The 17618-nt window shown below is 36.7% G+C and overlaps 2 protein-coding genes across 9 annotated transcripts in view; one reads left to right on the plus strand and one right to left on the minus strand.

The window, feature by feature from the left end:
* cadm2a (cell adhesion molecule 2a) overlaps window positions 1–17618 on the plus strand; it is a 572131-nt gene that overhangs the window by 327055 nt on the left and 227458 nt on the right. The window lies entirely within an intron of this gene.
* LOC127172345 (CD209 antigen-like protein C) overlaps window positions 1–17618 on the minus strand; it is a 28853-nt gene that overhangs the window by 7106 nt on the left and 4129 nt on the right. The window contains exons 3-5 of one of the 3 annotated variants that reach the window (XM_051121613.1): window positions 17484–17614; window positions 10615–10721; window positions 7315–7863 (exon numbers count right to left, since the gene is read on the minus strand). In XM_051121613.1, coding sequence (XP_050977570.1) covers window positions 7698–7863; window positions 10615–10721; window positions 17484–17614 — 404 coding nt within the window. In that variant the 3' untranslated portion in view covers window positions 7315–7697. Of the gene's footprint in view, window positions 1–7314; window positions 7864–10614; window positions 10722–16158; window positions 16516–16626; window positions 16734–17483; window positions 17615–17618 lie in introns of those variants that run through there. The other 2 variants (XM_051121615.1, XM_051121614.1) reach the window with 2 other exon arrangements.

A 17618-nucleotide genomic window follows, 5' to 3' on the forward strand; every position in this document is an offset into this window, starting at 1 on the left:
TGTGCCAAATTTCACAACTTTCTATGGGCGGTTCTATGGGCCGCCAGCGGATACAATAGGTGTCATCGCGCCTTCGGTGCTTGGCCCCTAAAAATGTCTCTTCTTACTGTTTTGCACATTACAGCAAAGCTATTTGGTTACTGCATTACTTTGGATGTACAGATTTGATGTAACAGATTTGTTAAACCTCTAAAACCTTCTCACAAATCCATACAAAGGTGAAATCACATGCATAATCAGCCCAGTGAAAGTGAGATACAACACAATCCTCATCTCCAATTTTGTTATTGGGCTCCCCATGCCTCCAGAACCTACAACAGATCATTACAACAGCCAATGTTTATGTGTCATATATGTGTTTCAAGTAACTGAATAGGTTAACAATGGAAGTTTGTGATTGCTTGTGAAGAGGTTATGGTTTAAATTATCTATACTTTTCGTATACACAGTATGACTAAGAATTGAAAACAAGATGCTCACGCAGTGGTCAGTGTGCTGCCATCAACCCACTTCCAGATCCCCTCTTCATAAATCTCATTCAGACCAATCCACACAATGTTTGCACTAGTAACCGCTGTAATAAATTCCTGTAATTAAATATTATACATTTAGACCATAAGCAGTTTTCAGAACTGATTCAAACGCAGTCTTTCACTCACTTGTTCCTCTTTGTCGTTTATGATGATCAGATCTGCTCCTCTCTGCAAACAGTCTTGTCTGCTGTCAGTCCAGTTCTTCCACTCAGAGGAAATGTAGTAGGAACTGTGCTTGTATGTTATCCATTTAGGATCAGAGCACTGATCTGTTAAAGGAATAGTTCACCCAAAAATTCAAAATGACTGAAAGTTTACGAACCATCAGGCCATCTAAGATGTAGATGAGTTTGTTTCCTCATCGGAATGAACAGAACAGAATGAACTATTCTAGTTTTCAGATCTAAGTGAACCCGTGAAGACCTCTACACACAATCACCAAACTACTAAAATGAAGAAACCTACCTTTGACAACAACTGGAAGCTGGTCTCTCTCTCTTCGACAGGTTTTCTTTTTCTGTTATTACCTCATCTCTCTCTTGTGTGCAGTTTGTTCGTATTGTATGGATGTGGACACACAGCACTATGAGTGCAATGAGCAGAAGAACACACAGCAGCACCAAACACACTACAGCTGATCTGTAGTTTCTGATCTTCACTGAAATGAAGATGACAGATATGAAGATAAATGTCTCGTATGACTAAAAAGTGGTCTGAATTCAAATACAATTGTTCCCAAGCCCCATGCGTTTGCATTCATCTTGTCATCACAAAATTTACCCCTAAATGATTCATAATACATGCCAGGGGTCACATGACAGCTTTCATATTTTCAATTTTGTTTTCTGTGCAAACCATGATTTTTTTAGACCTAAACTGCTGGTTGTTGTTATAATGAAATGAGTTTCAGTACCTGTGTTTGGAGGTGTTCGGTGTCTCTTGCTGTCCGAGTACTCACTTTCTGTCTGGTCATCACTACTGTTGTTAACCATCCCTTCATATTCTATTTCCATCCCACGTTCCCCAGAGATGTTCATATTGCCATAATATGACATTTCAGTCTGCTCGAGTTGAGTGTGAGATTATTAAAAGTTGTTGCTTCAAGTTGACTGGACCACTGTGAACTTCTGCTTTTTGGCTGTCACTCTTATAAGGCACCACTGTTGTCATGTGATATCTTGTTCAGGCACTGATTTTTTTTTTTTTTTCCCCCGTCTGACTATTTTCAAAAATTGTCTAATGCTGTGGCCTCCTTCTTATAGCATTAGATACATTTTAGTGTTGCTGTCTGTCCTGTCAAAGTTGTTGTATTGAACTAGTGATGTGACAAAATTTTGGTTATTCTGTTGAAAATAAAAATATATTTTTGAAATATGTTGGTAACCAAATAGTCATTGACAGTATTTTCATTTGGGAGGGACTAAAAAAAACTATATAGAGAGAGAGAGAGAGGACTTTGTAGCTCTGAATTACTCACACTGTTTGTAAAATTACAGACTGACAGAAAAAAAAAAAATTTTCTTGGGGAAAATTAAAATTGAGCTGCACTCTGTTGGGGTATATACTGTACAAATAGTACTACTAACTTACAGGATTAGTTCACTTCCAGAATAAAAAAAATCCTGATAATTTACTCGCACCTATGTAATCTAAGATGTTCATGTCTTTCTTTCTTCAGTCAAAAAGCAATTATGTTTTTTGAGGAAAACATTCCAGGATTTTTCTCAATATAGTGGACTTCAATGGGGATCGAGGGTTTGAAGGTCCAAATTGCAGTTTCAATGCAGTTTCAAAGGGCTCTAGACAATCCCAAGGAGTAAGCGTCTTATCTAGCGAAACGTTTGGTCATTTTCTGAAAAATAAAAATACACATTTATATACTTTTTAACCACAAATGCTCGTCTTACTCTAGCTTTACCTCACGCATTACGTAGGCGGAAATACCGACCCTGTGTTTACAAAGCAAACATACAAAAAAAGTCAAACGCCCTTTACAAAAAGTTGGAGGAGAAAATGAGATGGAGTTTTTACACCCTGCCCTATCTTTCTGAACCAAAGGTCACAAACGAAGAACTAACCACACAAGATCTTTCAAACGTGATTACGTAATGTGTGAAGTCATAGACGCTCATCGCAGAGGTAGTGCGAGATGAGCATTTCAGTTTGTTTTTTTGTTTTTTTTAATGACCAATCGTTTCGCTAGTGTCACTAAAACTGCAATTTGGCCACCGTTGAAGTCCACTATATTGAGAAACATCCTGGAATGTTTTCCTCAAGAACTTAAGACTTAGGGAAGAAAGACATGAACATCTTGGTTTACATGGTGGTGAGTAAATAATCAGGAATTTTTTATTCTTGAAGTGAACTAGTCCTTTAACGAGAATAGTTAGTATTGCTACCTTGAAAGCGGAAAGTTGATATTTGTCTTTCCCTCGCAGGCTTAATAGTTGTGTGCTTTTGAGAAAATGTTCCAACATTTTAGTTTGTGTGTTGCAATAATGGATGCATATGGGCACGTCAGATACACAGCTGTCTGAATATAAAAATAACCGTAAGAACTCATGACTTGAGTAACAAGTTGAGACAATCAAAACCCAGATTTGCTTTGTCAGTAACAGAGGGGGTTGGGGGGGGGGGTGGGGGGTGATAATGTTTATTGCCTGTGGTTTCTCTGTTCTTTCTGATACGTTTCTAAATACCTTTTAGCCAAAGCAACACAATATATATGGATTGCAGGATCTAGGCATAGATTGCAGGATCTAGAACTTTTTTGTGATAGATTTGACAGAAGAGACACTATTGGATTATTTTACTAAACTCTGAGTTTGAGGCGTCTCATCACACACTGCTTCTGTTCTGAAGAACTGTGGCATTACTTCATGACCTGATGACTTCCTGATTATGACAGATGAGTTTTTGTGTTGTTATTCCTCATATCAGAGAAAAAGTGAAATGTGGAATTAGGTTAGAGATTCTCCAAAACACATTACTAATAACTTCCATTGCAAAATATTTACAACACCCTCCCCTCCCCCAAAAAAACAATGGTTAGTCCAGTAGTATCCATTTCCCATATTTCATCAGTGTTTTTATTGTCATAAATACTTTATTACATTTTCAGTCACCGTGAACCAGTCGATAAATGATAGATGCTGTTTTTGCTCTGTAGTCGTCTGTTTTTTGAGACTTTACTTTAGAGACTTTAGACATGAAGAAATTTTAATTTCTATAGGTAATATTGAAAGTGTGTTTGTATTTGTACCGGTGTATTGAGTTTGTTTTCTCTTGTTGCGTCTGTCCTAATCTGTTTATATTGCCATAAACAGGCTGAGACTGTTTGTTCGCTCAGTCATGTAAATGAACAAAACTGATCTGAGGTCAGTGTGTAAAGTCTGTTCTGCATCTGTGGCTCAGTTCATCGATAAAGAGCAAATAATACACTGTAGGATTTAAAGCTTTGTATATTCAGGACGGATGAAATACTGTTGGTCCTTCTTACTGAACTCTATGAGCTTTCAGAGGCAACAGCAGTACAACATCTCACACATCTCTGTGGCAATATTTCATTGACCAACTCCCTGATTATGACAGACAAGGTGCCTAATGAACTTTTGTTAAAGTGTTATTTCTCATACAGTTCTTACACAGTAGTAAACATTTTTCCTGTGTACCATCACATATTTATGAAAATGTATTTTAAAGGAGAACTCGACTTCCAGAACAACAATTCACAGATAATTTACTAACCCCTTTTGTCATCCAAGATGTTCATGTCTTTCTGTCTTCAGTTGTAAAGAAATTATGGTTTTTGAGGAAAAGTTTTCTCCATATAATGGACTTGATTGGTGCCCCGATTTTGAACTTCCAAGATGTAGTTTAAATGCAGCTTCAAAGGGCTCTAAACGATCCCAGCTGAGGAAGAAGGGTCTTATCCAGCAAAACTGTTTTTCGGAAAATAAAAATGTGTATACTTTTTAAGCACAAAAGCTTGTGTAGCACAGGCTCTGGGATGCGTGTTCACAATGCTGCGTACTATTGAATCACGTCGAAAGGTCATGCGGAACGTAGGCGGAACTAGACCCAGTGTTTACAAAGCGAACGCGCGAAGACTAAGAAAGTGCAAGTAAGTCAAATGCTGTTTACAAACAAAATACCTTTTTGAGCCGGAGTACACATACAATGAACTGATTCATAGTAGCGATGGGAAGTTCAGATCGTTTTACTGACTCGGATCTTTGAGCCTCATTCAGCAAAATGAACTAATCTTTTTTCAAGTCATTTCATTAATTTCGTTCATTTTAGCAAAATATAATTAAAATGTCATGTGTTACTTCCCTAACACATCTACTGCTTACACAAATGTTGATCAAACTACAAACAGGACAAAACTATAATGCTATAAGAAACAGAAAAGATTAATTCATTGTTTACCTGGGTCTTTAGTCTATGATTAGCTCACCTCACCTCTTATCTGACAAGTTTTCGGGTTTGAGTCGTTCGTTCTTCACGTGACAGCCCCATAAGACGAACAAACGACCCGAAGACTCAAAACAGGTGAACTAATTCCAGTACAGAACCTAACAGGATGTTGCGCATGTGCAGCTGAACGAATAACTCCCCCAGACGACTCGTTTTTCCCGAGTCACATTAAAGATTCTTTCAAAATGAATGAATCATTCAAGAACGACTCGTTCAAGAAGTTATTTTTTAGTTAAATTTTTAAACTCCGTAATTATAGTGAAAACTATTTGTCTCACTTTACAACTATATTGTGTTTCTGTGTGTGTGTTCTTCTCATTTGCCAGATGTTTAGAAGAAAACACAACTGCTTCAAACAGTACAGTTATTACTACTATCAATTAACCCCTCCATTATCAAGTGCACTCATCCAATCCCATAATGCGCTGCAATAACTAGTGTACAACCAATGTACACTCAGCAGCTAAAAAAACCCATGAGAGTCGCAGGAGAAGACAACTGAATAAATGATAATTATCTAAAGAATCATTTGAATAAATGGTTTGATGATTCACTTTTATTATAAAGGTTAAGCAATTTAGCAAAATTTCAAATAGGTGCCATCTTTATTAGCAAACTGCATATTTGAAGTCTAAACAACTACATTCTAGTCTAAAAATATCATTCTGTGACACAACAACAGTAGTATTTTTATAATTAGCAGTCTTGGTAGGGTTCTGATTCTTATAGACCAATTCAGTGTTTGCAAACAGTGATGACATTTTTGTGGGTGAGCGGAGCCTATCTGGTTGTAGAAAAGGACAGTTGCAGAAAGTGGCAGTCAATGGAAGTCATGGAATAAAAAAATAAAAAGAGTCAATTTGAGTTTGTTTCAAAATTCTGACTTTATTCTCGCAATTCCGAGATTATATCTCACAATTCTGAAAAGAAAAAGAATGGACAAACCTGCTATTGTTGAGTTAAATCGAGTTATAAATTCCAAAATACGAGATATAAACTTGTGTTTGCAAGTTTGGAAAAAAAAAGTCAGAATGTTATAGGTTTAAATAGTATTTCATGTAACTGTAAGGGGCTAATATAATATGTCCCCTATAAATTGCATATGTGAAAATTATGTAGACCTATTGTTTAAATCAAATGTATGCTTTAAAATTAGAGTAATCATAGCAGGTTTCACTCATAGTCTGGCTGTTTAAACACCTCCGTTTAGCTTCAAATGGCGGTTTTGACGACAGTATTTTATAAAAATGATTTGCATTCCGATTCTGACATCCAAAGGCACAACAATACATTTTATCTCTTATTCGGTGTTTTTTTTTTTCTTTCCATTTCTCTCCACTTGTTACCAGTGTTTTTCCGCTAGCACAATGCGCATGCAGCTGCAAGTGACGTAACTATGACATCTACCAAACTGGGGTGCGTTTCCCGTACAACGACGTAGCTCGCTGATTAACCTCCATAGTATGATGCATTGTTGTGGAAACGAACTAGCTAGTCACGACTGTTTCCCGAACAAGGTCGCATCTCCGTCGTTTGAACCACATTATTTCAACAGTGTAGGGCTGTTGTTAATGACGTCACCGAGTAATAATTTATGCTATTTTACTTATTAGACATCTCTAAAATGCAGCTATATTAAACATGGCACCTGGTGACTAATTTTTTTTTTTTGTTACGTCATCATTGTGGGTTCCATCTTACATCGTACTCCAGGGTTCCCGTAGGCATTTCTGCGCATGCGCACTATGCAAAAACGTCGCTTGCAAGGAAGCTTAAAAATATGTAGATTAAAATGCATTTACATTTAGATCGAGTGAAAGATATAGATTGTACTGCATGTTAGCTTGCTTAATGTGTCCAACAGCGTAATTTATTGAGCCCATATGTCTTACTAACAAGGAACTATGCTTCTAACCACAGGTCGGGAGCTGTAGTTCCAACTACGTAAGTTTGTGACGCTGTTTGCGAATGTTTGTTTGAACTATGGTTTCGGGAAACACCAAATCGTTGAACTATGTTGGTAACAACGGAACTTGCGACCATAGTTGGCTAACAATGCTTTTGGGAAACACACCCCTTGTCTATAAATTCCTAGTTTCAAAAGAAATCAGACATTTAGATGTCAAGCGTATTTATTCTGTGTCTTGTTACAAAACATTCTGTTGCAGCTGGATAACATAAATATCAGCAGCTTACAGAACTATTAGGCCTACAAGTTGAAACTAAAGAGCCACAGTATAAACAACTCAACTAATATAAAATTGAAGCAATAATTTGTTAAAGACAAGTAAACGGTCAGTAATAAAATAGGAACAAACTAATTAATTAGCAATAGCATACAACTGAACAAATTTCAGGTACAGGAAAAGTTTACAAACACTATAAAATATGAATAAATAAATATAAATAAATAAAACATCACTTGAAATAAACATTAACTTAGGGCAACAAGGCAACATGTTTTATTTTTGCTTAGTTTATGTTGACGTATTGAAAAAAAACTCACACACAACAAAATTACTAAAACTTGAATCCAAATTAAAATGAAAACAGGAATATAAAAATAAAAGCTAATTCAAAATCTTAACATATCAGAGACATGCCATTATTAATTATATCATCAATTATAAAAGTTGTACTGTTAAACCTGGGTCACCAAAAAAAAAACAAAAAATGTCCCTAAGGTCATAGCAGAGGTAAAATACTCTTCTTACAGATCCACTGATAAGCATCATCACAATTAACATCAGTCCACCCTATTAACTTAGGGTGTTCTTTTAAATAAGTCACAGCACATTTCTCTCTTCTTCCTCCATTTGGCTCCTTTATTTGTCCATGGGATGCCCAGAACCTGCAACAACAGGTCAGCATTAGATGTTCAGCGTTGCTTTCTGTGTCATATGAAACTGACTGTGAGAATCATTCTTTACGTAATAATCAGTTCAATTCAGTGATTTCTCACCCAGAGGTCAGTGTGCTGCCATTAACCCATTTCCATGTGCCCTTCACATCAATGTCAGTCACACCAATCCAGAATTATCTTTTATCAGTAATTCTCTTAACAAAATCCTAAACAGATGAAACAACTGTATGTTTATATCATAAACCAACAATGTACACATCTGACCATCACTCACTTAGCAGCTAAACACCACAAACACACACAGTATCTTGACTCACTTGTTCCTTGTTGACTTTTATGATGATCAGATCTGCATGTCTATTCAAACAGTCTAATCTGCTCTCAGTCCAGTTCTTTGTCTTACTGGAAATGTAGAAACAACTGGATTGATAGTAAGTCCATTCATCTGTAAACAACAAGGTCAAGTATAAGCACTTCATTCACATTTACTCTCACCTGCCTGTAACATTAGATACATTGAATGAAGAAACTTACCCTCTGTGCAATGAAGTGAAACTTCCTTGTGTGACAGATTTGTCTCTTGTGTGTAGTTTGTGTTGTTTGTATGGATGTGGACACAGCACTATGACTGCAGTCAGCAGAAGAACATACAGCAGCACCAAACACACTACAGCTGCTCTGGAGCTTCTGGTCTTCGCTGAATCACTTCCTGATTAACACAAACATGATGTTAAATCACTGAACATGTGCAAACTGTAACATTTTAACAAAAAAATGAGCGTGATTACCTGTTTGCTGAGGTGGTTGATGTGTGTTGGTTTCTGTCCCTAAGTCATGATCTCTCACACAATCTGCACTCTCATAGATATCCACCGTCATCTCCAGTCTCTCTCTGTTCATTCCCTCAGACTCACTCCTGATCACATCATCATAAATATCATTGAACATTTTTGCTCTTTTAAAAATCCAGCATATTTAAACTGTGCAAATGTTTAATGTTCTTTGTTTTCATTCAGTTCACATAGGCTTTTCTTCTCTTTCCTGCGTTTAACCACATTTAGAATATAATAGCTGAGTAAAACTGATCTGAGATCATTGTGTGAGGTCTAAAAAGGATGTGGCCCACTCCACAGTCTGCTATTGTTCAAAGCAAACTATAGTCCATATTACATCAGCATAGAGCAACTATGTGAGGATACATCAGGTTAGAGGATCTTCAGAAAATCAGTTTGATTATATATATGTAATATAATATATAATATGTATATATATATAATATATGTTTCATTTAACAGCATGAGAAGAACAGTGAATTCACTGTAGCTGCTCTGTCATTCTTTATGGACTGCTATTCTCTTCTTTGCTTTCAGTTCAAGTTCGAATAAAATAGCAGAGTGAAACCGATCTGAGATCAGTGTGTGAAGTCTAAAAGCATGTGGCAGTTTTTTCACCATTACATCAACCAAACAGACATACTAAATTAGACACGTTTCCTCATCACACCCCAACCGATAGTCCTGCCTCAAATACACACCCCTAGTTGAGTCAGTGTCAGCCTGGTCAGGTTGCTCATACAAACAGTAAATTCATTTTATTTTTTCTACATTTGCCTGATGAACACTTCATTTGGATTCATGTTGTAATGTAGGGTGAACTCAAAAACGAGGGAGAGCTGAATCCAAACACAGATTTTAAGGAGAACTCAACTTCCTGAACAACAATTTACAAATAATTTACTCACCCCCTTGTCATCCACGATGTTCATGTCTTTCTTTCTTCAGTCGTAAAGAAGTTATGGTTTTTTTTGAGGAAAACATTTTAGCATTTTTCTCTGTATAATGGACTGCTATGGTGCCCTGATTTTGAACTTCCAAAATGCAGTTTAAATGCGGCTTCAAACGATCCTAAATGCAGTTGTAAACAATCCCAGCCGAGGAAGAAGGGTCTAATCTAGCGTAACGATCGGTTATTTTAATACAAATAATACAATTTATATACTTTTTAATGCCACGTCTTGTCTTACTCTGACTGGACTGTTTTTGTTCCTGTTCATGACAGTTAGGGTATGTCGAAAAACTCCCATCTCATGTTCTCCCTCAGCTTCAAAATCGCTGTTTTTGTTGTTCTGGAAGTGGAGTTCAAAAGTACAAATAAAGACAGAAAACATTAAGGAAACAATATGTGAAATAAAAGCATATACAGTGTGGACAGACACAAATGAGAACAACAAGACAAACCTGAGAACAACAGAAAAACTACAAACTGACTACAAAATTACACCAGACAGGAAGTAACATAAAAGTCCACATACAAAAGGGAACAGGGAACAGGGAACATGCGAAACGTATTAAATAATGTAATAACAAATAATGTTTACTTTATTTTTAATGTATATTTTGACAAAAAGCTTATTTGCATATTAAAGTCAAATGATTAAACATAAACTAACCTAAACAGTTTTGTTGTGTATGGCATACAAGACTATGTTTTACTTGTTCCAACTTGTTGGTTGTTGAATTAATATGTAATTTGTTTACTAATTTTTAAAAGATTTTTTTCTAAGATTCTAAAAGCATCATTTTAATCACACCACCCTTTTTTTCTATTTCCAGTTTCTTCCAGACCCCCAGAACCTGAAATTACAGATCAGCATTAGATGCTTTATGTGTGATATGATACTGACTGTGAGAATCTGATCATTTATTACATTATAATAATTTAAATTCAGTCATTTCTCACCCAGAGGTCAGTGTGCTGCCATCAGCCCATTTCCATGAGTCCTCCACATCACTGTCAGTCAGACCAATCCAGAATGGATTACCATGGGAAAACTTTTTTGCAAACTCCTAATAGAATAAACCAGACATTCAACTTCCAAACTGACATCCACGGCGAAATATATAGGCCTACCAGTTTCTTCCGCTCTCACTTGTTCCATGATGATCAGATCTGCTCCTCTCTCTGTACAGTATCTTCTGCTCTCAGTCCAGCTGTTCTTCAGCGAGGAAATGAAGTAAAAACTGAAGCTAGAGTATAACCATCCATCTGTAAACACAACCAGTTCAGCGATTAGCTCATTATTCCCAACTACAGTACACAGAATAATTGCTTAGTTGCAATTTATCATCACCTGTTTCAGTGAGAATCTTCTGCATCTGATTTCTCTCTTGACTGAGCTGGTCTCTTTGTTTAGTCAGGTTGTCATTCTTGGTTAATAATCCATCCCTTTCATTTGTCAACTTTATGTTCTTGGTTAGTAGCTCATCTCTCTTCTCTGTGAGGTTGGTGATCTTGGTTAGTAGCTGGTCTCTCTCTACTGTGAGGTTGGTGATCTTGGTTAGTAGCTGGTGTGTCTCTTCTGTGTAGTTTGTGTTGTTTGTATAGATGTGGACACACAGCACTATGACTGCAGTCAGCAGAAGAACACACAGCAGCACCAAACACACTACAGCTGATCTGGAGCATCTGATCCTCACAGAATCAATTCCTAAAGGTGACATATAAAAATAAATGTTTCTTCATTTCTACACCCAATACAATAAAAGCTTGTTTGCATTTGTACCTGTGTGTTGAGGTGTTTGGTTCCTCTTGGTGCATCTGTCCTTATCCCATGTTCTGTCACCATTTATATTGGCATAAGTACTGTCCGACATTTTGGTGGCTTGCCCTCAGTTGTGTAAATGTTGAAAGCTGTCTGTGCGTCTTTCTAATGTGTGCTCTTTTTATAACAGTATGTCATATCCTGTCTGCATATACTTTTTTTGCATACCTTAAAAGGCAGTAGTTTTGGTTAATAATACAATACAGTCAGATGATGTGGTGTTGCTTGGTTTAACACTTCATTCTTCCGCTCCTTAACATATTTAAAGTTAGTCAGATCAACATAACGGAACTGATCTAATGTCAGTGTGTTAAGTTCAAAATCACGTGACAAGCAACTAAGCTGTAAGAAATGTTTATAACTTGCTGGGACTTTTATTTGTAAGTTAATTTAACTTAAAATATAAAGCCAACTGCTAAACTTAAGTTTTTAAGTTGAAACTGGTGATTTTTTTTTTTTTTTTTTTTTTTTTTTTTTTTTTACAGTGAATGAATCATTGCTGTAAGTGTAAGGGATTTACAGAGGTCAGTTTAGCTCAAAGGGATTCATTTAAGATTGAACAGAATCTACGTTTACATCGGATCAATGAATCGGCCAGTGATTCATTGAGCGAGCCGTATAACATCAACTCTGAAATGGATACTAATATCCAAAATATAGTGAAAACACTATTTATTAGCACGGTAACAAGGTCGGCAGTTTAAGACATTAATTTATAAGCACAAAATACTTCTCTTTTCAATGTGAATAAGACTTTATTGGATAAACCTAAGACATATAAACTAATTTAGCACATAGACGCGCATCCACACATTCATACAAGTTGCATAAAGAGAAAGAGATGAGAAAATAATGAGTTTAGAAGAGTGAACATATGAAATCCCAAGTTTATAGCATACGTATATGCAGTTGCTTAGACCTGAATAACCAACAATCATTATATTAACCCTCGCATTGAGTTTCTAAATGAGGCTATTAAACTTTATATTAAATTCACCAGTTCAGCTAAAATCTGGAGGTTTGTACTAGCGTTGCCTTTGTGTTAAGGGATTCCTTTCGAGGACGTCGTTGCAGAAAAGGGGTTTCCCAAGATTGCTGATTGGCTGGAAGTTCGTGGTCGTTGGAAGTGATGTCTTGGGCGTTGCCTGGAGGATGGAGTTGTGTACGCTGGTTGAAGTTTTGAGGCGGGCACGAAGTCTGAGACACGGCTTAGCGGCAAAACTTCACTTAGAACACGAAACTCTTAACGGAAAGAAAAAAAGATTCAAGTAAAAGAAAGAAATGCGACGATCTCCTCATGTTTTCGTTTTAGAGGAGTGGCTGGCGTGCAAGCCAGGAACCGTTCAAAGAACGTAAAAAGCAGCGGCAAAAATTATGGCAAATAGCATGGTGAAGACCAATAGCTACAAGCTAAAAAGCAACGGCTAAAAGCATGACTAGAAGCGATGGTTAAAACCAATAGCTAAAAGCAAAATTTTATGATGTCCTGTGGTTTTAAACTCAGCTTTGGACACATCCCAAAATAGTGTCTTGACAAATTAGATGTTGTCTTAACTCAGAATATTGCTATGTTTCTCTTCCCAAAACATAAATCAGCATGTTATCTTATCAGTCACATGGTCAGAATTTTGCCACTCTTACAGAGTATAATTTGGCCATGATTTCTATAACATGAATACAATGCATTTGACAAAGAATTGATTGTTAGAAACATTCAAAGCATGAATTTTCAAACTCATACATATCAAACATGAACATAAACCCTTAAGCTATTCAATAGTTATTAAAAGGACATACACAACGAGTGATTAGAACATAATAGACAAATGTGTGGGTAACATGCATAGTAGGGAGTTATGCAAAAAAAGTCCTTTTAAGCATCATTTTGGTGCATATTTATGTAAAAAGACAGTCTCTCTGTCATTCTGTGAACTAAGGGCATGTTCCAAGGAACAAAGGAATTTAGAAGGAACTCGATCTGGTTCTTGTCTTGGGTGGGGGAGCACCACCCAACAAAGTTTCCTCATGTGATGATCCTGATGTGCTGTATCTTTGACCAATGGTCTTGGGTTTCTTGCCCCAAAATTGACAATCTCCTTTCTGAGTTGGGATTATCAATAATTGTGTTCTTTTGTTTTAATGTTGCAAGTTGTTCAAAGCTGTGAAAGTTGGTTGGTTAGACTTACTTCAGGCTGGCTGGCGCCAGTGTATCCTGGACAGATTTATGACGTGTTCCTGGGCCTCTTTGTGGCATTTGGCTCTTTGGTTTCAACCAAATGTTCTGATTGAATCTTCCATTGTCTGATTCGCTCTGATACCCTACATAAGTCAGATCTTTGCAGTGAATCAGTGGATTCACAAAATGAATGCTGACAACACCTCAAAACCACTTCCTCATCCAAGACAGGCATTTTGCCATTCTTAGATTGCATCTAATCTACACAACCACCTCTACTGAAAGTCCTGCTGAGTTCAGATGAACCTCACTCCTCCTCACAGCAAAGAGACACTGTTGGAGCATCTTACTTACTTTTCATCATATTAGATCAGCACTGACCAAGCAAATGTTAGAGGAGGAATCAGGTTAGTGAGATTTGGTTGGTTATTGTCTTCAAAGTCCTATACTGGCATTAGAGGAACACAACAAACTCACTGTAGCCGTTACTCTGTGTATTTAATTCTGTACAGGTATTAGGGGTGGGAGAAAAAAATTGATTTTCCGATGCATCACGATTCTTTCTTCAACGATTCTAAGCTGTTTTTTTTTCCCTGCATGTGTGCTAGAGACATGTCGGGCTTTATTGCACAGAATTTGCGCTGTGAGAAGAGGCTTGCGTGGCTGCGGCATGTGCACTTTGGTCAATGTAGAAACAAGCCGTCCTCTGCGTTCGATGTGAAAGCCGCAAGACGTGGACATTGCTTGACTGTGTGTGCTTTCACCCGCCGTGTTTTGCTTTAGATATGCTTTCATTAATGCCATTTGGAATGCAGTACTACACTGTAAAAAACAATTTGTTGAGTCAACTTAATATAATTTGTTACCCAGCTGTCTTAAAATTTTAAGTTCAGTCAACTAAAAAAAAATTATTTAGTTTGAAATGTTAAGTTGTACTAAGTGACAACATATTTCAGTTGATTTAACTTAAAATTTTAAGGCAGCTGGGTTACTTACCCAGCTTTTAAGTTTAACAAACACAAATATCTAAGTTGTCACTTAGTACAACTTAACATTTCAAGTTGAATAAACTTATTTGAGTTGACTGAACTAAAGGCAGCAGGCAGCAGGGTAACAAAATATTTTATGCTGTTTTTTATGGTGTATTAGATGCTCGCGCACTGACGGACTTTCACATGCGCTTTGTGTTTGTTGTTGTCACGAACCCACTCCTGAACGTCAGTCTGCTTGCCACCAGAGGTCGCTTTGACATTCACATCTCACTGACTGTTACACCACACCCCGGACTACGTTTCCCATCAGCCATTGTGGCTATCACCTGCATCCAATCAGAGACACTATTTAAACCCCGGTCTTCCTGTCACTTATCGCCGAGTATTGGTTTGCATTTATCACAAGTCATGTGTTAGCAACTGTACGGAGCCTGTTAGTCAGTTCAGTCGTGTTTCCTAGCCTAGTCTGGTCTTGTTCTTGTCCCTAGTCAACCGAGTCTTGAACCTTCGCTTTGTTATAACGTCTTGTCTGTTTTGCTGCCAGCCTATCGGAGCTCTCGCCTGTCTATTCGGATTACTCTATTGTCTCGCCCTTCAGATAACGTTCGCCGTGGATTGACCCTTGCCTGTGTTACGGAATACTCTTTGTCTTGCTGTCTATACATCTGTTTGCCACTGTCTGACCCTGCCTGCCTTGGCCATGTCTTTGTCGATGTCCTTAAATGAAAGTTCGCAAATGGATCCGCCTGCTTCACGCTTCATTCCTCACTCCGTAACAGTTGTCCTGAAGATCTACTGCGGCTGCAGTTAAATGCACTTCCATTTTTGAATACTTTTATACGAAATTGATGTTCACACGTTTAGTTGTTTTCAGAACAGGACAAAACATCTGATATATAAAAAAAGATCTGTCCATTAGTGTGAATACAGTCTGTTAAAGCTGCCACTGTCTATGATCTCATCAGTAATAATCAAACGGTAATAATGCTAAGGAAAAAAGAAAAGCCCATAACCATTGTCTGAAAACTTTTGGATACTTAAAGAATGGATATTTATTATTTACATTTATTATTATTTTAAATAAGTTATTGTTTTAAAATGTAGCCTGTTTATATAATAAAAAAATAAAGGTTGCACAAAATAAAATTGACATAAAAATATAGCCATGTGCAGTAATATTGAAAACTGAGAATGGGATGCATAGTGATGTTGAGTTGATAATGAAAATTGTAATTGAATTGAATCATGAAACCAGTGAAGATTCACACCCCTACTTTTAAGATGGCAGTACTGACATACAGAGATTCCAACTATAAACAAAACAAGCAAAGAAACTGCAATTGTTTAAAATGTAAGTTTGTTAAGATCTATTTGCACAGCAGCAGAATTAATTTGGGAAAAAATTTACATCGAGAATCGTTTTGGAATCGGATCGTGACTTCTAGAACTGGAATCGGATCGTGAAGTGCCTAAAGATTCCCACCCCTAACAAGTATGTATTTGATTCTGTAGAAACATTGAAATACTGACTGGAGTTACAAGACTGACATTGACCAGTGTGGAGTGACACATTAATAAACCTGTGCCTGTAAGTTAAACATGTCAAGGCTTTAATGACACAACACCATAGTAACTAACATGCAAAAAAAATAAATAAAATAATAATGTAAAAATGGGTGTTTAATAAACCCTCTATTCATGGTTCAAATATTCTGAATAAACATGTATTTCATGTTATGTTTTATTTTATAAGACTCTTCTCACAAATCCATTGAAAAGCATTATTACATGAAAAATCAGCCCATCCTGGTGAATATGATAGGGCACAGTTCTCTCCCTTTTTTCCATTGGGCTCTCGAGGATCCCAGAACCTGAAACAACAGATCAGCATTAGACGTTCAGTGGTGCTTTCTGTGTGATATGATACTGGCTGTGAGAATCATATATTATATAATCAGCAGTTAAATTCAGTGATTTCTCACCCAGAGGTCAGTGTGCTGCCATCAACCCATTTCCATGTTCCCTCCACATCAGTGTCAGTCAGACCAATCCAGACATAAGCATTACCAGCAATCCTCTTGACAAAATCCTATAATGTATAAGTAAGACACACATTAGGTCTGTTATCATCATTGTAAAACACAAAACTTGTAAATGTAAAGTGGAGCAGGGACAGCACTATGAGATGCTTAACAACAGCACCTAGTCAGAAATAATTTATATCTACTTCTAGCTTAGCATTTCTTGTACAAACATTGTATAAACAATGCTCATAGAAATAGCACAAACTGCATGAAAAACATGAGTTGTCATAATCTTACATTTATTGGCTTTGAGTATAATTGCTAGAAATGTTTCTGCTTTCAGTCTCCATGCAGAATGGACACGCAGATTGGCTCATACCTCCAAATCAGGCATTTATGTCACACAATTACGTTGGAAACAACTCAGAAGTAGCTTATAGAAAACAAATAAATTATTTGTGAAAAATAAACTTGAATAACTACAAAATGATGAAAACATGAATGTCTATCATGTATGTGAGTAACTTCTTCAGTCAGTGTAGAGAGAGTGCAATCTTGATATGTTGATGAAGAAAAAAATGGAATATGATTAAATGTATTTCAAGTGTTTTGTTATTTCTTTGGATATATCTTGCCACATTTAAATGTGTATTCCTCTCTCTCAAAAAAAAAAAACTGACTATGCATCTATAGGTGTAAGCAGTTAAAATCTGAAAAACCCTTTCGTTGTTACTTCTGCATAGATATACACATTAAGAATAGATATGCTTTTTGAGCCCTTTCTCGCTTTTCCTCCACTCCACTTTTTCACTTACTTGTTCCTCTCTGTTGTTTATGATGATCAGATCTGCTTCTTTCTCTTCAGTACAATATCTTCTGCTCTCATTCCAGCTCTTTTTCTCAGAGGAAATGAAGTAAAAACTAGAATTATAGTATAATCGTCCATCTGT

Source organism: Labeo rohita, chromosome 10, assembly GCF_022985175.1.
Source record: "Labeo rohita strain BAU-BD-2019 chromosome 10, IGBB_LRoh.1.0, whole genome shotgun sequence".
NCBI lineage: Eukaryota > Metazoa > Chordata > Actinopteri > Cypriniformes > Cyprinidae > Labeo > Labeo rohita.